Below are 19,989 nucleotides of genomic sequence, written 5' to 3'. Positions count from 1 at the left end.
TTGAAAGAGCACTTTACCAAGGCCCCAGCCCTATCCCCTAAACCCCACCAGATCATTCAGCTTATCAGGCAGTGCATTTCAACATTAAGGTTTTCCTTAAGTTGCTTCTTTGCTATTCACTGCAAATCTGTGTCCTCCCATCATTGAACCTTCTGCCATTGGAAACCATTTCTCCATCTAAAGCCTTAATTTTAAACACCTTTATCAAATTACCACTTAACCATCTCTACTTTTAAGGAGAAAACCCCCAGTTTCTCCAGTCCCTGCCCATACTTGCACCAGGAAATGTACGCAGACTCAAGAATGTTAATACAGCGTATAGAAATGAAGATTGCCTGCAAATGGCAGGCATCAACTGCAGGCAGTTTGCCATGCATTAACAACTAGTTGCAAGTATCAACAAAATTCAAGATTAACAACTCTTGAAAGAAAAAACAACTCTTTCACATTTAAGTGGTTACCATTTAAAGTGCTGAAATTAATATGCATACACTGAACGTCAAATATTTACACCATTTTTATATTAGCAATGTTAATATTTCAGATTTGGGTAATTTAACCACATGGATAACAGCATCGTACAAATACTTCTTGGTATTGTGTCGTACATCATTCTCAGTTAAACACAGCACAATTAACTAAAAACTCCAGACTGTGAACAGAAAATAGGCAAAAATAAACCCTTGCAAAAGGTCAACACCACACAATAAGGAAAAGATGCAGGGAAGACAATGAGAAGTCAGTAGGAAGGGTTAGATACTTCCCAAATACTTTATTGTCCAATTTCCATAACAACATAGAACTAATTACAACAGCTCTCCTTGTGTGAGTAAAAAAAAAGTCTCTCCTACTTTACTCACAGCTTCTATTATTGCACTAATGTTTATAATGTGACACATCTTTCCTCTCCTAATCTGTAAAAGACTTGGTGGGTTCTGGATACAATAGATGGTGTACCAAGATAGTTTTAGCTCAGTACAAAGTAGCTCTTATAAATATTTAATTGCATCTTTGTACCCTCCTAAAGGGTACTGGCCACGCGATGCACTGCCATTGCTCAACACCATGAATGCAGATTCAGTACAGCCAGATAGTTCCAACGAGAGTCTGAAAATTCAGATTTAAAAGCTCCTTCCAGGATTGCGAAATCACAGTACCAAAATAAGGCAGTTTCTTTTCAGAATCATAACCAGAACCTCCACCTGCAAGTATCCAGCACTTAAATGAGATAATTCCATCAATTTATGATGGAAATACTTAGTTCAATGCCTCTCACGCTTCCTAATACAGAAGGAAGTTTTAATTATTTTTCACTTACTGATTTGATTTCAAGTAATTGGGACAATCAACTGTCACAGTGGAATTCATGCTTTAACCAAAGCAATGAATATATATATTCTAGGTTTACTTGTTCAGACTGCAAAGTTATGGGCAAATTTTGAAAATATTTAACTATGGGTGAAAAAAGTCAAATAATGAAAATCTGAAATCTATTTGCAGTATTGTTGCAGAGCAGTATGAGGTTAGCAGTCTATACTCCCCCCTCCCCCCCCACCCCATATTTGAAAACTGAGCACCATCCAGAAAAATTCTCACCCTCAAACACTGACTCAATTCATTCAAGAATTCCTCCACTTAGTTCCCATCTTTTTGTTTGAAAGAAAAGACAAAATTAAAAAAAGTTCATACTAGTCGGATACCAGTTTTCTAGGTTATAAATCACATGATTGACCAGTCAAAAAATATCAAATGGCAAATGGAACTATAAAAGTAGGTACAAGTTACAGTAGTGTAATGGCTGCGCTATTAATTCTGAGCACATGCGCTCAATTTCCACCACTGCAGTTTGTAAAGTTTATTTCATGTTAAAAACAATTATCAGTATATTGAGAATGAAGGTGCCAGATTGTTGTTTAAAAAAAAGTAACAAACCTGAGGTCCTCATCAGGCTTGGCCTAAATGTGACTGCAGTCTCATACCAGTAGTTGACTCAAATGCCCTCAGTTGCATCATATTGTTTGCGGTTCATGGAGGCTCATCACTACCTTCTCAGGGCAACTAGTGATGGATGATAAATGCTAACCTTGCCAGCCAAGTTCACAATCAAACAATTAAAAGCAAACGGTTACGTTGGCAGTACCCAGGTTTTCAACACCTAGGTACTTGATGTTTGAAAGGAAAGAACTTCGATATTGAGCCTGATTAGTCCTTCAGAGCATAAGATCCAGAGTTAGAAATAAAATACAAAAGAATAATATTTTTGTTTAAGCAGGAAGGGAAAATGCTTTTCATCAATATCAAGCATGGCAAATACCAGGGGGGAGGAGGGATATAATGTGGAAACATTTGTACAAATTGTGTATATTAATGGTATGTGTAATGTTCTCTGTAACTATAATTGGTTTGAGTTTGGAATAAAATATATTAAAAAAAAGCATGGCAAATACATACACCAACTCTGAGATCAAATTATAATGTCACTCTGGCAAATTAATTCCATTGATTTACTAATGGAATGGGGAAGTATAGCCCATTGAACGTGAGAGGAAAATACAGAAAAACAAGTAGATTGAAAATATGCCTTGATTTAAACATGTAAAATTTATAGCACTGATGCCTCGTGTTACCATCGCCTCTGACATTCACAGTACGGACCCCAGAGTCACTGTGTTTTTTTGAATGAAACAATTTTCACTTTTAAACATGCTGCAGGTCAACACCATGACCTAATGGTCATTAAACACCTGTGGAAAAAGTGAAACTCTCCCCAGTGAATATGAAGAGGGGGTTCTCACTTAATACCTGGAACAATTTCTACACTAAGACTTCAGTTTTTCCCTTAAGTTAATGTAAATTTTACTACTTCCTTTAGGGTTCTCAAAATATGCAGACGATAAGGAAGTCTAAATTTATAGTCTACTGCTACATGCAATTTGTCAGCAACAGGCCAATCGAGCAAAGTTGTGCTTTTAGTAAGTCTGAAGGTGCTCAGGCCATGCATGCACCTGGAAAGGAGGGGAACTCTGCCACTGTGCCTTCAGTACTTCCTCCCTGCCTTCCATATGTCATGTAACAGTACTGGCCACACCGTTCTTCTGGAATGCAATTTCCTGCGAGGAGTTTGAATCAGCTCTTTCCTGCCAGCTCACTCCAAAAGCTTGCACTCACACAGTTCTCTGTAGATCAGCTTTCTTACTTCAGGCATGTCTTTCTGAGAAAATTGAAAGGGTCTTCCTAGAGCCAGGCACTTGCAGTACTAGAGAGGCAACAGAAATACAGCATCAGCATACTGAGAAAGTTTCAAATTCTTTAAAGAATTGGCGAGTAGCAGATGGGGGAAACACACAACCAGCCACACCCACGTCAATACATCAGAGAACAGAGGAATTAGGACACAGCAGAAAGAGGGAAAGGATTTATGTTGCACTCTATCAAATTTCTCCAAAACAATTGTATAAATAATACAGTAGGCTAATGTGGCATCCATATTGTGCACACCAGCACTGCAGAAACAGCAATAAAATGAATTAAATTAGCAGAACAGACATTGATGGCATAATGGTTGCACTGCAGTGTCAAACTTGATTATACACTGGAATGGTACACTGGAATGGGCTTTGAATCATAAATCCTCTGATTCAGTGCTACCAATGACACAATGACAAGCTGAAATGTACTACTTGGGTTGAGTACACGTGCCCAAATGACAAGAGGTGGGTTAAATTGTCTTTACTTAGTTATACTTTCCTAAATTAAACCTTAACAATCCATTCAGTTTATTGTGGAGAGACTTTTCTCACTTGTCGGAATCTTCCCACTAGCCTTTACATTTCAGGCGCTCCCAATACGATTTTACACTTGAGAACACAAGAAATAGAAGGAATATGCCACTGGGCCCTTCAAGCCTGCCCCACCATTCAATATGATCATGTCCGATCTATGCTGGCTCTCCTTTTCATTTCCTGTACCATTTCCCCATAGCCCTCTATTCCTCGATTTATCAAATATTTATCCACCTCCACTTTAAATAATTCGAATGATCCAGCCTCCACCATCCTCCGGGGTGGAGAATTCCAGAGATTCACCACCCTATGTGAGAAAGAAATTTAATGCATCATAGTTTTAAATGACCGACCCTTTATCTTGTAGCTATGATCGTCCTGTCAAGCCTCCTCAGGATCTTGTATGTTTTAATAGGGTCACCACTCACTCTTCTAAACTCCAAGGTATACAGACCCAGACTATTTAGTCTCTCTTGATAGAACAGCCTTCTCATCCTAGGAATTAGCCTGGTGAATCTCCTTTGGACTCTCTCCAAAGTTACTATATCCTTTTTAGGAAAGAGGACCAAACTTGTACGCAGCATTCCAGGCGAGGCCTTACCAACACCCTGTACAATTGCAACAAACGTCCCCATTTTTAAACTCCAACCCCATTGCCATAAAGGCCAAAATGCCTTTTGCCTTCTTAACTATTTGTTGGGCCTGCCTGCTAGTTTGTGATTCATGCACTAGATCACCCAAATCTCTCTGTACTTCACCCACCTTCAATCTCTCTCCATTTAGATAATCTGTCTTTTCATTCCTCCTTCTGAAGTGCATGACCTCACATTCCCCCACATTAAATTCCATTTGAGAGGTTTTCACCCAGTCATCCAATCTATTTATATCTCGTTGCAGAATCACAACATCCTCATCACAACATGCCCTTCTACCTATTTTCGTATCACCGGCAAATTTGGAAACAACATTCTGTTCCTTCCTCCAGGTTATTTTTGTAAATAGTGAACAATTGCAGGTCAAGTACTGATCTCTGCGGTACTCCACTAATGACATCTTTCCACTCTGAAAAGGACCCATTTATTCCAACTCTGTTTTCTGTATGACAGCCAGTTTTCAATCCCTGGAACACACTTCCTTAATCTTTCTTTACCATTATGTCCCTTATGTTAAACTTCCAATAACAATCTTTGGCTTGGAAGGGTCTCGGAAGGCAAGTCTATTCCAAGCAGTAATTGTTTGTTGGTGCTGCAAAACAAAGGTGAGATGCAACCAAACTGAAACATCACAACACAACCTGACACTGATGTTGTAACTTGTGATTGTCAACATAATCAACACAAGTCAGGTTTACCACAGATGATTTAAAATAAAAGTAAAATTAAGGCTATTATAGTCAAGTAATCCTTAACTGTGGTTTTCAAAGGATGTTTTAGTTATCTCAGGAATGCTCAACAATGGCCTGGATGTGTGAAGTTTTACATGGCCACTCCAGTGATGTGACTAGGTAAAATTCTTACATTCTGCCTCTCTGTTCTTTTAACAGAAAGATTTTTTAAAAGTCAGCCAGAAGCCAAATGATACTTAATGTGGTTTCAGAGAAAATTGAGATACTGAAGAGAAACATGTTGCTCATTTAAACAATACTTGGCAGAAATCAATACCAAAGACAAAGAGATTGTATCCAGATAATAATCACCTGCCTTACAAGTTGGTGCTATGGGGATTGTACTTGGAACATATTCTTAAAGCTATAAATTTTTATTGAAGCATGCATTTTAGTACGATAACAAATCATCTTGCTATTTTAGTAACAGAACCACAAATTATGTTGAGTTCTCCAGCAAAGTAAAGGTTCCGAGAAGCAATAAATGGCCGCTTTAGAGAGTCCGGAGTTCTGGTGCTTAATTTCTGCTTGAATGCTTGCATGCGAAAGCTTAATTCACTATATTACTTTGATTAATAATAAAAAAAAATTGGAAAAAGTTTAACGTTTCAAAGTTTGGTGACCATTTGCCTCGCTTTTCAGGTGCTGATATTTTCAGCATTTTATATCAGTATTATCAGAGTTAAAACATTTGCAGTTCTTAAAAAAGATTTGACTATGAAACACATTAAAATATTTTCTGGCAGGACAAAGCCTCCAATATTATAACAGTACTTCAGCCTGCACCTTATTGGTTTTTGATTTTCTCCCAGCTACTCTCCTAATAACAGCACTTCAAATGCAGCACAGTTAGTGAAACATTTTGACAGAGCTCCAAAATGTAACATGCAAAAGAAAGGCTTAATTTCCACTTTCTCCTTGTGAAGGTGGTAATCATTGCTGGGTTGCATTTGGACCCTTGGCCCTATAAACCATCAAACATATTCAAAGAGTATTAATTTTAAAGCCACCACATGTCCTAAACAGCAAAGATACATAGCAATGATAAAGTCCAATTGTGGCCTTGTTTCTGGTTCGGTACCTAGTCTGCTGTCTGCAAAGGTTCCAATTGCTCCTAGCTAGGAACCATTTTCAGCCTTCACAGATGATTTGAATATTTTATTAGTCACAAAGCTTCACAACCACTTTACAAAATTAATTCAGGGAAAATGAGAAGTTATCCTTACCTGAAGAACAAACACACCACAGTCGCTATCATTTTTCTGTTGAGGAATACACTAGGGAAGGGGAACACAGAAATTAAGTATAATATGCAAGCAGCCAATTTGCTGAAACTGTCATGTTAAAGCAACTCTACTTTAAAAAAAAATGTAACCCTCCCTCCCAATTTCATCCAATGGAGTACTACCAAGTCCATGGGGAAAGCCAGTGAAAGCAGTTAACCCAAACCCAATCTTCAAAATCAGTTCCACACACGTGCAACCCCTCGGCAGATTTACAAACCGCTTTCTTGTGCAGAGGGTCTGAAATGAACTGCAGCAACCCAATTACCAACCTGATTGAGGTCAGTACAAGCACTAAACATTTGCTGGCGGTGTGGTCAAAAGCGAGTAGGAAAGTCTTAGATTACAGGACGATATAGACAGGCTGGTCAGAAGAGTGTACAAATGGAATTTAACCCTAAAAAGTGTGAGGTGATGCATTTTGAAAGAATTAACAAGGCAAGCAAATACACAATGAAGCGTAGTGACCTAGGACGTAGAAGACCAGTGAGACCTTGGGTGCATGTCCATAGGTCACTGAAGGCAGCAGGACAGATTGACAAGGTGGTTAAGGCGGCATATGGGATACTTGCTTTTATTAGCCGAGGCATAGAATGTAAAAGCAGGGAGGTCATGATGGAGCTGTATAAAACACTTGGAAGCTCTAAAATGCTTGTTAGGCCACAGATAGTGTACTGTGTGCATTTCTGGTCATCACACTATAGAAAGGATGCGATTGCAGCAGAAAGGATGTAAAGGAGATTCCGGATGTTGCCAGGGCTGGAATGCTTCAGCTATGAAACAAGGCTGCTTGTGCTGGGGTTGTTTTCCTTAGAGCAGAGAAGGCTGGGGGACCTGATAAGAGATGTACAAAATTGAGGGATATAGATGGGGCAGGTGGAAGGAACATTTTTCCTTAGTAGAAGGGTCAATAACCAGGGGGCAGGAGGTTGAGAAAGGATTTGAGGAAAACCATTTTCATCCAAAGAGTGGTGGAAATCTGGAACTCACTGCCTGAATGGGCTGCAGCGGCCGGAACCCTCACAACATTCAAGAAGCATTTAGATGGGTACTTGAAAATGCCACAGCATACAAGGCTACGAATCAAGTAATGGGATTCGGATTGGTGCGAGATGGCCTGTGCAGACACAATGGTCTGAAAGGCCTCTTTCTGTGCTGTAAAACTATATGACTGGAAATACTCAGGTCAGGTAGCATCTGACAGGAGAGGAACATGAACTTTCAGGTCATGAACTTTCACCTGACCTGCTGAGTATTTCCAGCATTTTCTGTTTTTATTTCATATTTCCAGCATCTGTGGTATTCCGCTTTTCAATTAGTGTCCAGAAAGAGGAGCCAGAGTTGAGGGAATTAGTCAGCTTTCATGTAGAACCAAAATCACCCAACAGCAACGTAAGGGCAGGCTACACTAAAGCTTCGTATTTATAAAGCTAAAGTACCATATGTACAATTTATGGTGACATCTGTAGCAATCAGTTAGTTAGTTCCAGTCTGGAGCCTACTCGAAGTTGAACTTTAAGCAAGTTAATCTACCTGAACCTTACCGTCGTGGCAAAAGCTTTCCACCCTTCCAGGAATGCAGGAAGATTTCTCTCACCAGCTTCTGTCTTTAAATACCTCAGAATGTTCTGTGAACCAGAAAAGTTGGGCAAATCAGACATAAGAAAAGAAATAAGAAACAACGTGCACCTTTTCGAAATTGCTCCAAGTTACTTTATGAGGAACAGAGAACTCAAACCTAGATTCACCACTTCTCCCCCCACATCAATTTTAATTCCTCCCTGAAGGCATTTACTTCAGCAGCATGTTTCCACAAGTGCCACTTATCCTCTAGTACCTTACTCCAATTAGCTTGGGTAAAGGAGTTGCACAATTTGTACAATTTATCGTCATTTAAAAAATAATAATTTAGAGTGCCCAATTCATTTTTTCCAAGGGGCAAAACCCACGCAAACACGGGTAGAATGTGCAAACTCCACACGGACAGTGACCCAAAGCCGGGATCGAACCTGGGACCTCGGCGCCGTGAGGCAGCAGGGCTAACCCAGTGCGCCACCGTGCTGCCGTCAATTTACCGTCATAAGGCAACAAAGGCACCTATGTCAACCTTATTGGAGTTTGATTTTTGCACCCCACAGCAGTTCCTAGAGTATTTATTCAAACTAAATGTTTCAAGAACATTCCGATCTACGGATGTGCTGTAAATATTTTAACAGGATTATAAGATGCTGCAATGTAGCCACAAACCATGTTAAAGGAGGGAAGTAACCAGTTTGTGTTCAGGATTCTTCAAATAATAAGTTGCTAGTTTTGGTCAAGCCAACACGGAAGCTGGCAGATGGAGCTTGAAGCAATTGCATAGAGGCAGAAAGGTTTATATTTAAGTGTGTATATATATATATATATATATATATATATATATACTTGGTAACTATTATACTCTAGGTTGCTCTTGCTCATAAGTGGCTCATGGAAAGGAGAGAAACAACACACTTCCTAGCTATGAAGTGAAGGACTTCAGCAAAATAATGTAATTCAAAAAATAATCAATAATAAGTACTTTGAACAAACATACTAAATTCTGGAGACGCTATTGGGTATAAAAGCCAATGTTCAGTGGTCAACAATTTTCTTACTTATCAAGGAGTTTCATCTGGTAACATTTCAAAGACTTGAAGTATCTCTGTTCAGGTTTATTTCACTGGGATGATTTTACAACTCAGTCCACTTTTTGGTGGAATATCCTTATACCAATAAGTTATCAAACTCCTGGTAACGAAGAATTTATCACCTAAATACCCATTGCTAGCATCAAAAAAATGTCCTGCGGCTCACCTGATTGTTTTTTTTGGACACGGTGCTCGACATTTGACCCGTCATCTTCAGAGCCCCATTAGTTCCTTTACATCACTTCCTGTTTTGGGAATAACCAACCAAAAAGCTGGAATGTTTTTAGACTTGGACATTGCATTTTTTCATGTATATTGGGTGTTGAGAATTATTATAAAGGGATCAAGGAGACCCCCCCACAACCCACATTATTCCACATTTTATGAGATTAACTGCCTAACTCAAGGGTAATTTAGCCATGGGATGGTGACAAGTCCTCCTCTTTGCCCCACTTTCCCTCCCCCCTGCTTTCTGCATCAATTATTCTTCCTTTTCTTATTCAACTTTCCTGTTCAAAATATTGGCCTTTCATTTACAATTCCCCTTCTGATTTTGTCACTTAGATCTGGTTCTCTCCAAAATTTAATATTTTATTTATTTTTGAAAAAGTGGTCAGCACAATCCAAATGGGGCAAGAATTACATTATTACCATTTAGTTAGCCAACACCAGAAGCTGAAAAAGATTATAGCCTCAACTAGATCATCGGACTAATTCTTGACAACTGTTATTACTGGACTGGCTCACTGGTCACACTTTGCAACGTTCTCAGGTTTATACAAAGAAACAAAACTGGGAACCATACTCTGAGTTGTCAGTAGCACATTAAAAAGGGAAAGTAGCCTAGGATAGCTCTGCAGCATAGGTCAAATACCTATTTGAGGAAATACCTATTGTATATAAAGTGGTCTATATTATTCTGTCCTATAAGGATGACATAAATAAATCAGAGAAAAGGGCAATTTATTTTCGATTTACCCCAGGAAGTGATGCAAAGGAACTTCCTGTGCATATTTTAAAAGATAGTTTTAAACCGCTCTGCAGTTCATACTTCAGTAGACAATGTTTCCATGCTGTACTACACATAGTTAGACAGCATCCTCTACATTTCTAAATATTAACAGAAGCTGTTTAAAAAAAATACAATATTAGGTGGTTTGTGAATAATACACTGAAACCAACTGGATGCTTACTGTTCTTGCTGACAGTCTGAGTCCAGTTTAAATTGATGCAATACAAAACTCCCCTTTCTACGTGGGGTAAGTGAAAAGAGCACGGCAGCAGTTATCCACTTCTGAATCACTGTGCATTCACATTGCAGAACCAAGCACAAATTAGCAATATCATCTAGAGAGGACAGAAGTCAATGGTTTGGCAAATCAATGCCATTTTAGTTCAAGATTAGGGAACATTTTTAATTTTTAAAAATAAATTTAGAGTACCCAATTAATTTTTTCCAATTAAGGGGCAATTTAGCGTGGCCAATCTACCTAGCCTGCACATCTTTGGATTGTGGGGGCGGGGCCCACGTAAACACAGGGAAAATGTGCAAATTCCACACGGGCAGCGACACGGGGCTGGGATCGAACCTGGATCCTCAGCACCATGAGGCAGTAGTGCTAACCACTGTGCCAGCATGCCGCCCTATTAGGGAACATTTTTGATAGTTTGGGGGGGGGGGTGGGGGAAACAGAAAAGTTTTTGCTTTGCATTAACCTGTGCTCTACGTGATCTTTGACATGATGGATGGTGACATCAGGGACACTGTAAATTACTCCATTCTTTAGAACCTTCACCTTGAGGATCACAAAACATCCTCCTCAAATATAGAGTAGAACATCCTCCTCAAATATAGAGTAGAACAATCAGTACTCTCTCAAATTGCAATCAGCAAGTTACTGGGGTGAATTACACATGTGCATGATAGAATCATAGAATCCCTACAATGTAGAAGGAGGCCATTCGGCCCATCCCGTCTACACCGACCCTCTGAAAATACACTCCATCCAAACCCACTCCCCACCCTACTCCAATAACCCCAATACATCTTTGGACACTAAGGGGCAATTTAGCATTGCCGATCCACCTAACCTGCACAATTTGGACTTTGGGAGGAAACTGGAGCAACTGGAGAAAATCCATGCAAATACGGGAAGAACATGCAAATAACAGACAGTCACCCAAGGCTGGAATTGAACCCGGGTCCCTGGCGCTGTGAGGCAGCAATGCTAACCACCGTGCCACCGATGCTCTCCTCAGAATTCTATATGAATGATCAGAACACAGATGAAACATTATGCAGAAATGGACAGGTTGGGCCGAATGGACAGTTTATGTGCTATCTATCTTGTAGTATATCGCTCCTGTAGTACATCCTCTGTAATATTGCCTCAATGCCAAGTAAATGCACCTTCTTTTTTCTACAATCTGGCAACTTCAGTTCCATTTGGGAGAGATCACCTATCACTCGAATCCTCATGCTTCATCCTCTTATGAAGCCACAATACAAAGTACTGTTACGTTTTGTCACACTGGATCACATCTACAGGTTATAGGAGCAATCAAACTAAATATTGAAACAAAGGCACCAGCAACCTGGAAATAAATTACCTGTTTTAAAAAAGTAAAGCTCCCACAAACAGCAATGTGATTGTCAGCAAGTAATTTGTTTCTGTGATGTTCATTGAGTGATAAATATTGGCCAGGATATGGGCGATAACATCATTGTTCTTCTTCTTCCAAATAGGGTCATCAGAGTTTTTGCACTCAGTCGACAAAGCAGTGCAGCCTTGATTCAACATCTCATCTGAAAGATGGCTAGAACATAGGCCATTTAAGTCGAGGCTCTGACAGTAACGCACTCCCTCAGCACTGCACTAGAATGTTAACCTTGATACTTGTGCTCAAGTCCTGCAGCGGGACTTGAAACCACAACTTTCTGACGCAGAGGCAAGAATGTCACTGACTGCGCTACAGCTAACCCCGTCATTAATGTTAACCATTACATTGCATGGTAGCACTAAACCTGAAGATTCAAAGTTTCAAACTCTGTGTTCACTTACTGAATAAATAAGAACTGTGACATGTAATTATTGTTACATTGAATTGAAGGTTGGTCCAAAAATTATTAGTTTGTTTGGTTACTAGCATATTTCGTAATGTATCAATAACAATGATTGACCAACAAATGGATTCAAACATTAAACCATTCAACAGAGTCCTGCTCCCAGGCAAAATCTTCCAATGGAGCTGTATACATATACAGCACCTCAAACCATTTTTAAAAATCTATTTGGTATCAATCTTCTGTTTAGTGGCTTTTATATGGCTCTTGCTACAAGGGTACACAAGTTTATTTGATTGTGTATTATTGTGTCCGACAAGATCCCTTAACTCATAAGACAAATGGATTTTAAAACACCACAGGAAGAAGTTACATTCCAATTGTATACATGACTCATATATAAACTGCATTTCTGTATCCAAATATTTGAAAAAAAACCTTCAACATCAGTCAGAACTCCATCTGGCCATTTTTCAACCTTGAAGAAGAAAACCTCCGGAGAATGGCTACTCTGGGAAATGATATGCTGTGCAAGAAGATTCGAAACTTTGCCTACATCAAATTTACCGCTCACACTGGGAATGCTATAACTGCCCTCACCATCCCTTGGCTAGGAAAGGATATCCATACAAGCAGAGGATCATGCTCCCTGATTGAATGATCTACTGCTATTCACTGTATAGACTTACACATGAAAACACTGCCATTTAGGAGGGTTTCCATTAGTACTCATGCAACCATATTTCAGCTGGTCACTGCCTTCAAGAAGGGACAACAAAAAGGGGTTAAAAAAGTGACCAGAAATTACTTGAATGATTGCCTTACCTGAACACAGGAATTAAAATGGATGCCTTGAGAATCATAGAGACAAATTTTCCTATTTGGAAGATCAACTGTTAGCAACGACCAATGAATTTCCAAATGAATAGGGATTAGCAACAGGGCTTTACTGAATAAATCCACCTAAACAGAAATAACAAAATAAAGTCAGGCAGACAAATTGGCTGAAGAAAACAAGAACCTGCAGCTTGAACATAAGTTTACGAGTTATGGAACAAAACTTGTGCAAAAGCAGAGGCAATGAAGAAAAACATAAAATAGTTTAGGGGTTCTACTACTGGTTTTGGAATGGAAGAGAAAAGGACAACTTTTAAAGTCTTAAAATTATGAACTGGAAATAAGTTATTTTAGTGTAGAATTAGTAGATGCATAACCTGAGGATAGCCTGAATTTAATTCCATTCTTGGAATGACACGACTGACATTTTAATCTGACTATTCGGAGGTATTCTTCTTTAGCATGTCGATGATTAAAAGATTTTAATAACATTTTGGTCCACTTTGTTGTTGCAATTTCCATCCAGGAGGTAGAATTAAGAGCTGAATATTATTTAAACGGCGAAAGACTGCACAAAATTGCAGCAGAAGGATTTAGAGATCCTCATGCATAAATCACAAAAAGGTAGCATCCAAGTTCAGCAGGTAATTGGTTAGGCAAATGGAATGTTGGCCTTTATTTCACAGGGAATGGAGTATACAAAATAGGAAGTCCTATCAAAACTGTACAAGGCACCAGTTATACCACACCTGAAATATTGTAAACAGTTATAGACATAGAATTTACAGTGCAGAAGGAGGCCATTCAGCCCGGCTCTTGGAAAGAGCACCCTAACCAAGGTCCACACCTCCACCCTATCGCCATAACCCAGTAACCCCACCCAACACTAAGGGCAATTTTGGACACTATGGGCAATTTAGCATGGCCAATCCACCTAACCGGCACATCTTTGGACTGTGGGAGGAAACCGGAGCACCCGGAGGAAACCCACGCACACATGGGGAGAATGTGCAGACTCTGCACAGACAGTGACCCAAGCCGGGAATCGAACCTGGGACCCTGGAGCTGTGAAGCAATTGTGCTATCCACAATGCTACCGTGCTGCCTTATGGTCCCCTTAACCAAGGAAAGATACATTGGCATTGGAGGCAGTCCAGAGAAGATTGATTAGGTTGATCCCAGATATGAAGGGATTTTCTGATGAGCAGAGGTTGGGCCTGTATTCATTCGAGTTTAGAAGAATGAGGTGTGACCTTATATGAGACATATAGGATTCTCAGAGGGCTTGACAGGGCTGATGCTGAATGTTTCCTCTCCAGGGGCTGGTTTAGCACAGGGCTAAATAGCTGGCTTTTAAAGCAGACCATGGCAGGCCAGCAGCGCGGGTTCAATTCCTGCACCAGCCTCCCCGAATGTGGCGACTAGGGGCTTTTCACAGTAACTTCATTTGAAGCCTACTTGTGACAATAAGCGATTTTCATTTCATTTCTTGTGGGAGAGTCTAGGGCCAGAGGCATAATCTCAGAGTAAGGTGTTGCCCATTTAAAACAGAGATGAGAAGGAATTTCTTCTCTCCAGAGGGTAGTGAATCTGTGGAATTCTTTATCGCAGAGGACTGTAGAGGCTGGGTTAAGTATGTTTAGGGCTAAGATAGACAGATTTTTAATCAGTAAGTGAATTAAGGGTTATGGAGATAAGACGGAAAGGTGGAGTTGAGGATTATAGAAGATCAGCCAGAATCTCATTGAATGGTGGATCAGACTCAAAAGGCCTACATCTGCTCTTATGTCTTATGGTCTCAAGCATAAAACTTGACATTTCTGATACATTCATGTCTAATGAGTGAGAGAGAACAGGTCAAGTCCAAACTAAAGAAAAAAAAACTGGGGTGTTTAAAAATCGGTATATTAGTTAGAATTTCACACATCTGTTGGTTGGTTGTTACAATACGGAAGTCTGTAAAAATGTGCTTGTGCTGAGTTATGCTCAAGGTTCATCCTTTTAAATACCTAAATCTCGAAGGATCCAAATCAAAAGGGTAAAATTCTCTTCAAAGTAATTAGACTGGAAAACATGGGAATGCTAGCTTAGATTGACTATACAACAACTTGGAAGTGGTCATCAGTTTTAGTACAGGGGTTGGGTTGGGTCAGAACAATCACTGATATTTGAAGGGGTCTGTTGGTGAAAATGCAGGCTTTCCACTCATGTAAAGACATGCTTCCATCGGGACTGGTCAAGTCAAGTCAATCATACAAGTGGAAGGCAAAAACATTATGCAGACGTATGTAGTGAACAACATTATAATTTGCAACAAAATGTTCTGGGTACCCCACAGTATTCACAACATCGATAGCTTTCACAACAACTCATAAGCTGTTTTCCTAAAATACAGTGGTCTTGCTGGTTGCCACAGTCCACTCCCTCAATGACTCACCTTTTTCGTCCATCTCTTCACTCCATTGTATCCTTTAGTTTGAAGCTGCTTGTAAAAGAAGCTATTGAAGAAGTGAACCTGGAAAGGCAAATAAGTAAAATTAATGAAGCAGAAACCTGATTAACATGAGGCGTCCTTGCTTCTCCTGCCATCCAGAGTTTACAAGGTGTATAATACAAGCCCACTTTTTGCTAGATTTATGCCCCCTACCTCTCATGAAGGTATTAATAGCTGCCAAAGTAAAGTTCGATACAGATGACAACCACCCTTTCCTCAGTAGCCACTTTTCACAAGTATTGGCCAGTTGAGCCTGATCCCGCCCTCACAGGCCAACCCATATACATGCAGCTACAGCAGAGGTTACTGGATTGAACTCAAATATATTTTATAAAATATATTTTAACCAGGGGCACTAAAGCACCAATGTTGCCCATCCAGATGAGATCACCTAATTGAGAACACACTAGGGATTAGATTTGATGCTTCCTGTTATGCACAGACTAGCAATTCATTACTTTAAAGAGCTGAAAAAAATGCTTCTTTCCCCCTCAACATTCCCGATCAAGTAGGAAGGCAACATATTTTTGGGGGATTTTTTGTACTTTCTGGAAGTGAATGAACTGGCTAACTCAATTGCAACACCGTAGTTTGTTATAATTGAAAGACATGAACACCAAGGAACTCTGAATGAAACAGTGAGGCATACTATCAAAACTATAACAATGGACCTTCTATAAAAGGTCAGCCTTTAGTATTATGATGCATAAACTCACCTTATCTGGTACTGCATCTACAATCAGTTCTCCATACATGTTTATTACCTGCAAGGGAACCAGACAGTTAACTATTTGTTTACTACTACATACTCTATTTAGCTAAGGTGATACTTCTATTCAATAATGTTGAAAATATATCACACTAGCAGTGGAGATTAAAACATTTATACAGGAGGTGGTAGATGGTGGCTACTACAATCCTCCCTTAGTCTAAAAATAGCTCATTTTTATATTTTTACACCTCTACCTCGCTCTAACAATAAAACAAATTGTCACCTTTCTGAGGTACATGTGACCCTCACAAAGATCTATTACAGATAAACATTTCTGGCACAACTTGTCCCCTTGTCTGACCTGATCGTTCAACCAGTTTTCTCCATAAAGCGTAGCCAGGTCATCCAAAGTCAAAACATGCTTGTTGTAAACCACTTGGAAACTGGACACTGGCCTGTTCACCTGCGCTTTCTGATACTTTCGTACTTCCATGCGTATGAAGACCTTCCTGAAACACACAGAACATAGAAGGATACAATTTAAAATGGTCTCTGTACTGAGAAAGGGCCATATTTAGAATGAGCAATGCTCTTAAAGGACACTCTGAATGGTCACATTTTTTAATAGAAACACAAGAGGAATTCTCCACCAGACTTGAAGGGTACTTATGCATTTTCTTCCCTTCTTAGCAGAAACTGTCACCAAGGTTTGGTTGCTCAGGTATGAGCTGAATAAAGTACCTCACACTAATGGGAGCCTAGCCCGTGAATGTTGGCAAGCTGTTTCACTGTGGACAACATCACAGCCAAATCTCACTCAACTTTTCAGCTGAAATAAGTTTTTCTGTTTGGTGGTGCAGGTGGATTTACAGAAAGTGAAGTGTTTAGATTATAACCATAAGCAAAGTTGCATGTCCCTGCACAAGAGTGGCTGCATTTCATAAGTAATTCTTTGGAAATTGAGCGATAAAGCATGCTATAAATGTGAATTCTATTTTTCATTGTTTCATTAAGAAACATGTATAGTTACAAATAACACGAGCCATATACTTGCTGAGAAATCACAGCTGAAAGGTCTAATTTATTAGATATGTTTTCTTTGCAGAATCAAGCAGTTCCAGTAATACAGTCCAAATGGCTTTGGGTATTTTGCACAAATCTCTACTACTGAAATGAAGCATGTAAAAGCACATACAGGCAAAAGTCTTGGGGGACATTTTTGCTAATTAAGCCATTTGATCAATAAAATGTTACTCTTTTACAAAAGCTAAATCTCAAGGTCAAGGCGAATCTCAAATGGATCAGGAAAACAAACTGTTCAAGCACTCATCACAAGGTGCTGTCTACCACACATACCTGTCGTGGAAATCTTGGTGAAAGATCTGCTCTAGCTTCATCAGAACATCATTCTCGGTAAGTGGGATAAGACTCCCGTACTTTCCCAAAAACTCATCGAGGAAAGCTGAGAAAAGCAAAATATAGATCAGAAAAGTACATTGTCCAGTATTACTCATAGCCTGGAGATAATCACACACTAAAACATGTGGTAGAAACAACCAGTTCTAGAGTTCACTGAACGTGGATCATGCTCACTAACTATTGAAGGAACCTATGTCACCTACTGGCTTTGCGACCTACAACAGATAAGGTACAGTTAATATAGTTTGCAGTTTTGCTTTCTAAGCCCTGGTTTATAGGTGGTGCATGGTACAGCAAGAGATGTTCTTTGCTTCTGTCATATCAATAATGCCACCTGACCCAAAAGTAGCACAAAAGAGGAGAGTAGGGCATTGATATATGCAAGCAATTTATATTTGTTTAGGGTGTCTCCGCCCAAGGGGGGTAACTGAGAATGTGTGATTAAAATATTTCTGAAGATGGTAAGATTTTCTTTGAGATCAAAAATATTAACTATAAAAAGGATATACATATTCCTGGGCCACAGAAAGTGATTTAACTTTCAAACAGACATGTAAAGAGAAACTGAGTTAGCGTTTCAAATCCGTACAACTCTTCATCAGAGCTCTGAAGTCACACAGACTTGAAACATCAACTTTGTTTCTCTCCACAGATAATGCCAGACCTGTTGAGGTTTTCCTGAATTTTCTGTTTTTGTTTCACATTTCCAGCACCTGCAGTATTGTACTTTTAGTTCACCTTTTGAGTACTTTGACTCATTGAGAACTTGTTTAACTAGAACTCTAGAAACTGTCACGACAAGTTAAAGGAAGATTCCATTTTCAAACTGAACAGCTTCAGTGATCCTTCTATTAATAAAAACCCAACCATATTTTGGGCGAGGAACTCACCAACCATTGAGCTTAGCTACACAGACCATGAAGGTTCAGTCCACAGTTGATTCTGAGTTAGCCTGGGGCATTACAATTGACCATAGGCACTCGACTAAGAAGAGGGAAGTAACAGCCACCAACAAAGAGAGCAAATTGGGGTCCATCTTTGAATGGCAGGTCGGACTTAGCTATTGTGCTCTCTACTGCTGTCACAAGAACACAAAAAAATAGGAGTGGACCAAATGGTCCATCGAGCCTGCTCGGCCAATCAGTATGGCCATGGCTGACCTTGGGCTTCAACTCCATTTTTCCACCTGCTCACCATGTCCCTTAACTCCTCGCAAAACCAAGAATCTGTCTATTCCAGCCTTAAATGTGTTCAATGATAGTTCAGCCCCAACCTTCTGGGGTAGAGAATTCCAAAGATTCACAACCCTTTGAGTGATGTAATTTCTCCTCATCTCAATTCTAAATGAACAGCCCCTTATCCTGAGCGTGCTTTAATGTTTTAGATTTCCCAACTGGAGGAACAACCTTTCAACATCAACCCTATCGTGCCCCCTCAGAATTTTGCTGGTTTCAATGCGTTTGACTCTCATTTTTCTAAACTCCAGAGAATACAAGCCCAATTTATTTAGCCTATCATAGGACAGTCCCTTTATCCTAGGGACCAATCTAATGAACCGTGGCTACATCCAATGCAACTATAGTTCTTCTTAAGTGTGAAGAACAATACTACACACAGTATTCCAGGTGTGGTCTCACCAAAGCCCTATACAACTAAAGCAAGACTTTTTTTATTTTTGCACTCCAATCCCCTTGCAACATTCTATTTACCTTCAAATTGCTTGCTCAAACTGCATGCTAACTTTGTGTTCCTTCTATAAACACACTCAAGTCTCTGAACGTTATAAGTTTCACTCCTTCTGAAAATTATTTCTATTCTTATGATCAAAGCGAATAACTTCACACTTCCCGACACAATATTCCATCCGCCATCTTGTTGACCATTCACATAATCCTATCTACATCCATTTGTAGCCTTTATGTCCTCTACACAGCTTAGCTTCCCACCTATCTGGGTATAATCAGAAAACTTTTTAAAAAATTTTCGCGTACCCAATTCATTTTTCAAATTAAGGTACAATTTATTGTGGCCAATCCGCCTACCTTGCACATCTGTGGGGGCGAAACACAAGCAAACACGTGGAGAATGTGCAAACTCCACACGGACAGTGACCCAGAGCCGGGATCGAACCTGGGACCTCAGCGCTGTGAGGCAGCAGCAGGAACCACTGTGCCACCATGCTGCCTCATAATCAGAAAACTTAAATGCATTACCCTGTCTCTTCAACTGAGTAATTAATGGAGATTGTTTTAATATGATGCCTCAACACCGATCCTTGTGGCACTTCATTATCCACTGCCTGCCAACTTGATAATCCAGGTTTATGCTCAATCTCTGCTTTCTAT

General features: G+C 39.7%; 1 protein-coding gene across 7 annotated transcripts in view; it reads right to left on the bottom strand.

Annotated features, from left to right (window-relative positions):
* Positions 1-501: 501 nt before the first annotated feature.
* The window catches only part of LOC119975896 (sentrin-specific protease 5-like), a 39,139-nt gene continuing 19,651 nt past the window's right edge, over positions 502-19,989 (bottom strand). For 4 of the 7 annotated variants that reach the window (XM_038815824.1, XM_038815823.1, XM_038815822.1 and 1 more), the window contains exons 3-10: positions 17,582-17,687; positions 16,587-16,734; positions 16,230-16,277; positions 15,457-15,534; positions 13,008-13,145; positions 7,994-8,077; positions 6,393-6,443; positions 502-3,256 (exon numbers count right to left, since the gene is read on the bottom strand). In XM_038815824.1, the coding sequence (XP_038671752.1) occupies positions 3,146-3,256; positions 6,393-6,443; positions 7,994-8,077; positions 13,008-13,145; positions 15,457-15,534; positions 16,230-16,277; positions 16,587-16,734; positions 17,582-17,687 (764 nt within the window). In that variant the 3' untranslated portion in view covers positions 502-3,145. Of the gene's footprint in view, positions 3,257-6,392; positions 6,444-7,993; positions 8,078-9,284; positions 9,364-11,728; positions 11,936-13,007; positions 13,146-15,456; positions 15,535-16,229; positions 16,278-16,586; positions 16,735-17,581; positions 17,688-19,989 lie in introns of those variants that run through there. The other 3 variants (XR_005462822.1, XR_005462824.1, XR_005462823.1) reach the window with 3 other exon arrangements.

This window comes from Scyliorhinus canicula, chromosome 13, assembly GCF_902713615.1.
Source record: "Scyliorhinus canicula chromosome 13, sScyCan1.1, whole genome shotgun sequence".
In the NCBI taxonomy this organism is placed as follows: domain Eukaryota; kingdom Metazoa; phylum Chordata; class Chondrichthyes; order Carcharhiniformes; family Scyliorhinidae; genus Scyliorhinus; species Scyliorhinus canicula.
The sequence above is the reverse complement of the archived record's forward strand: the minus strand, read 5'-3'. Positions and strand labels throughout refer to the sequence as shown.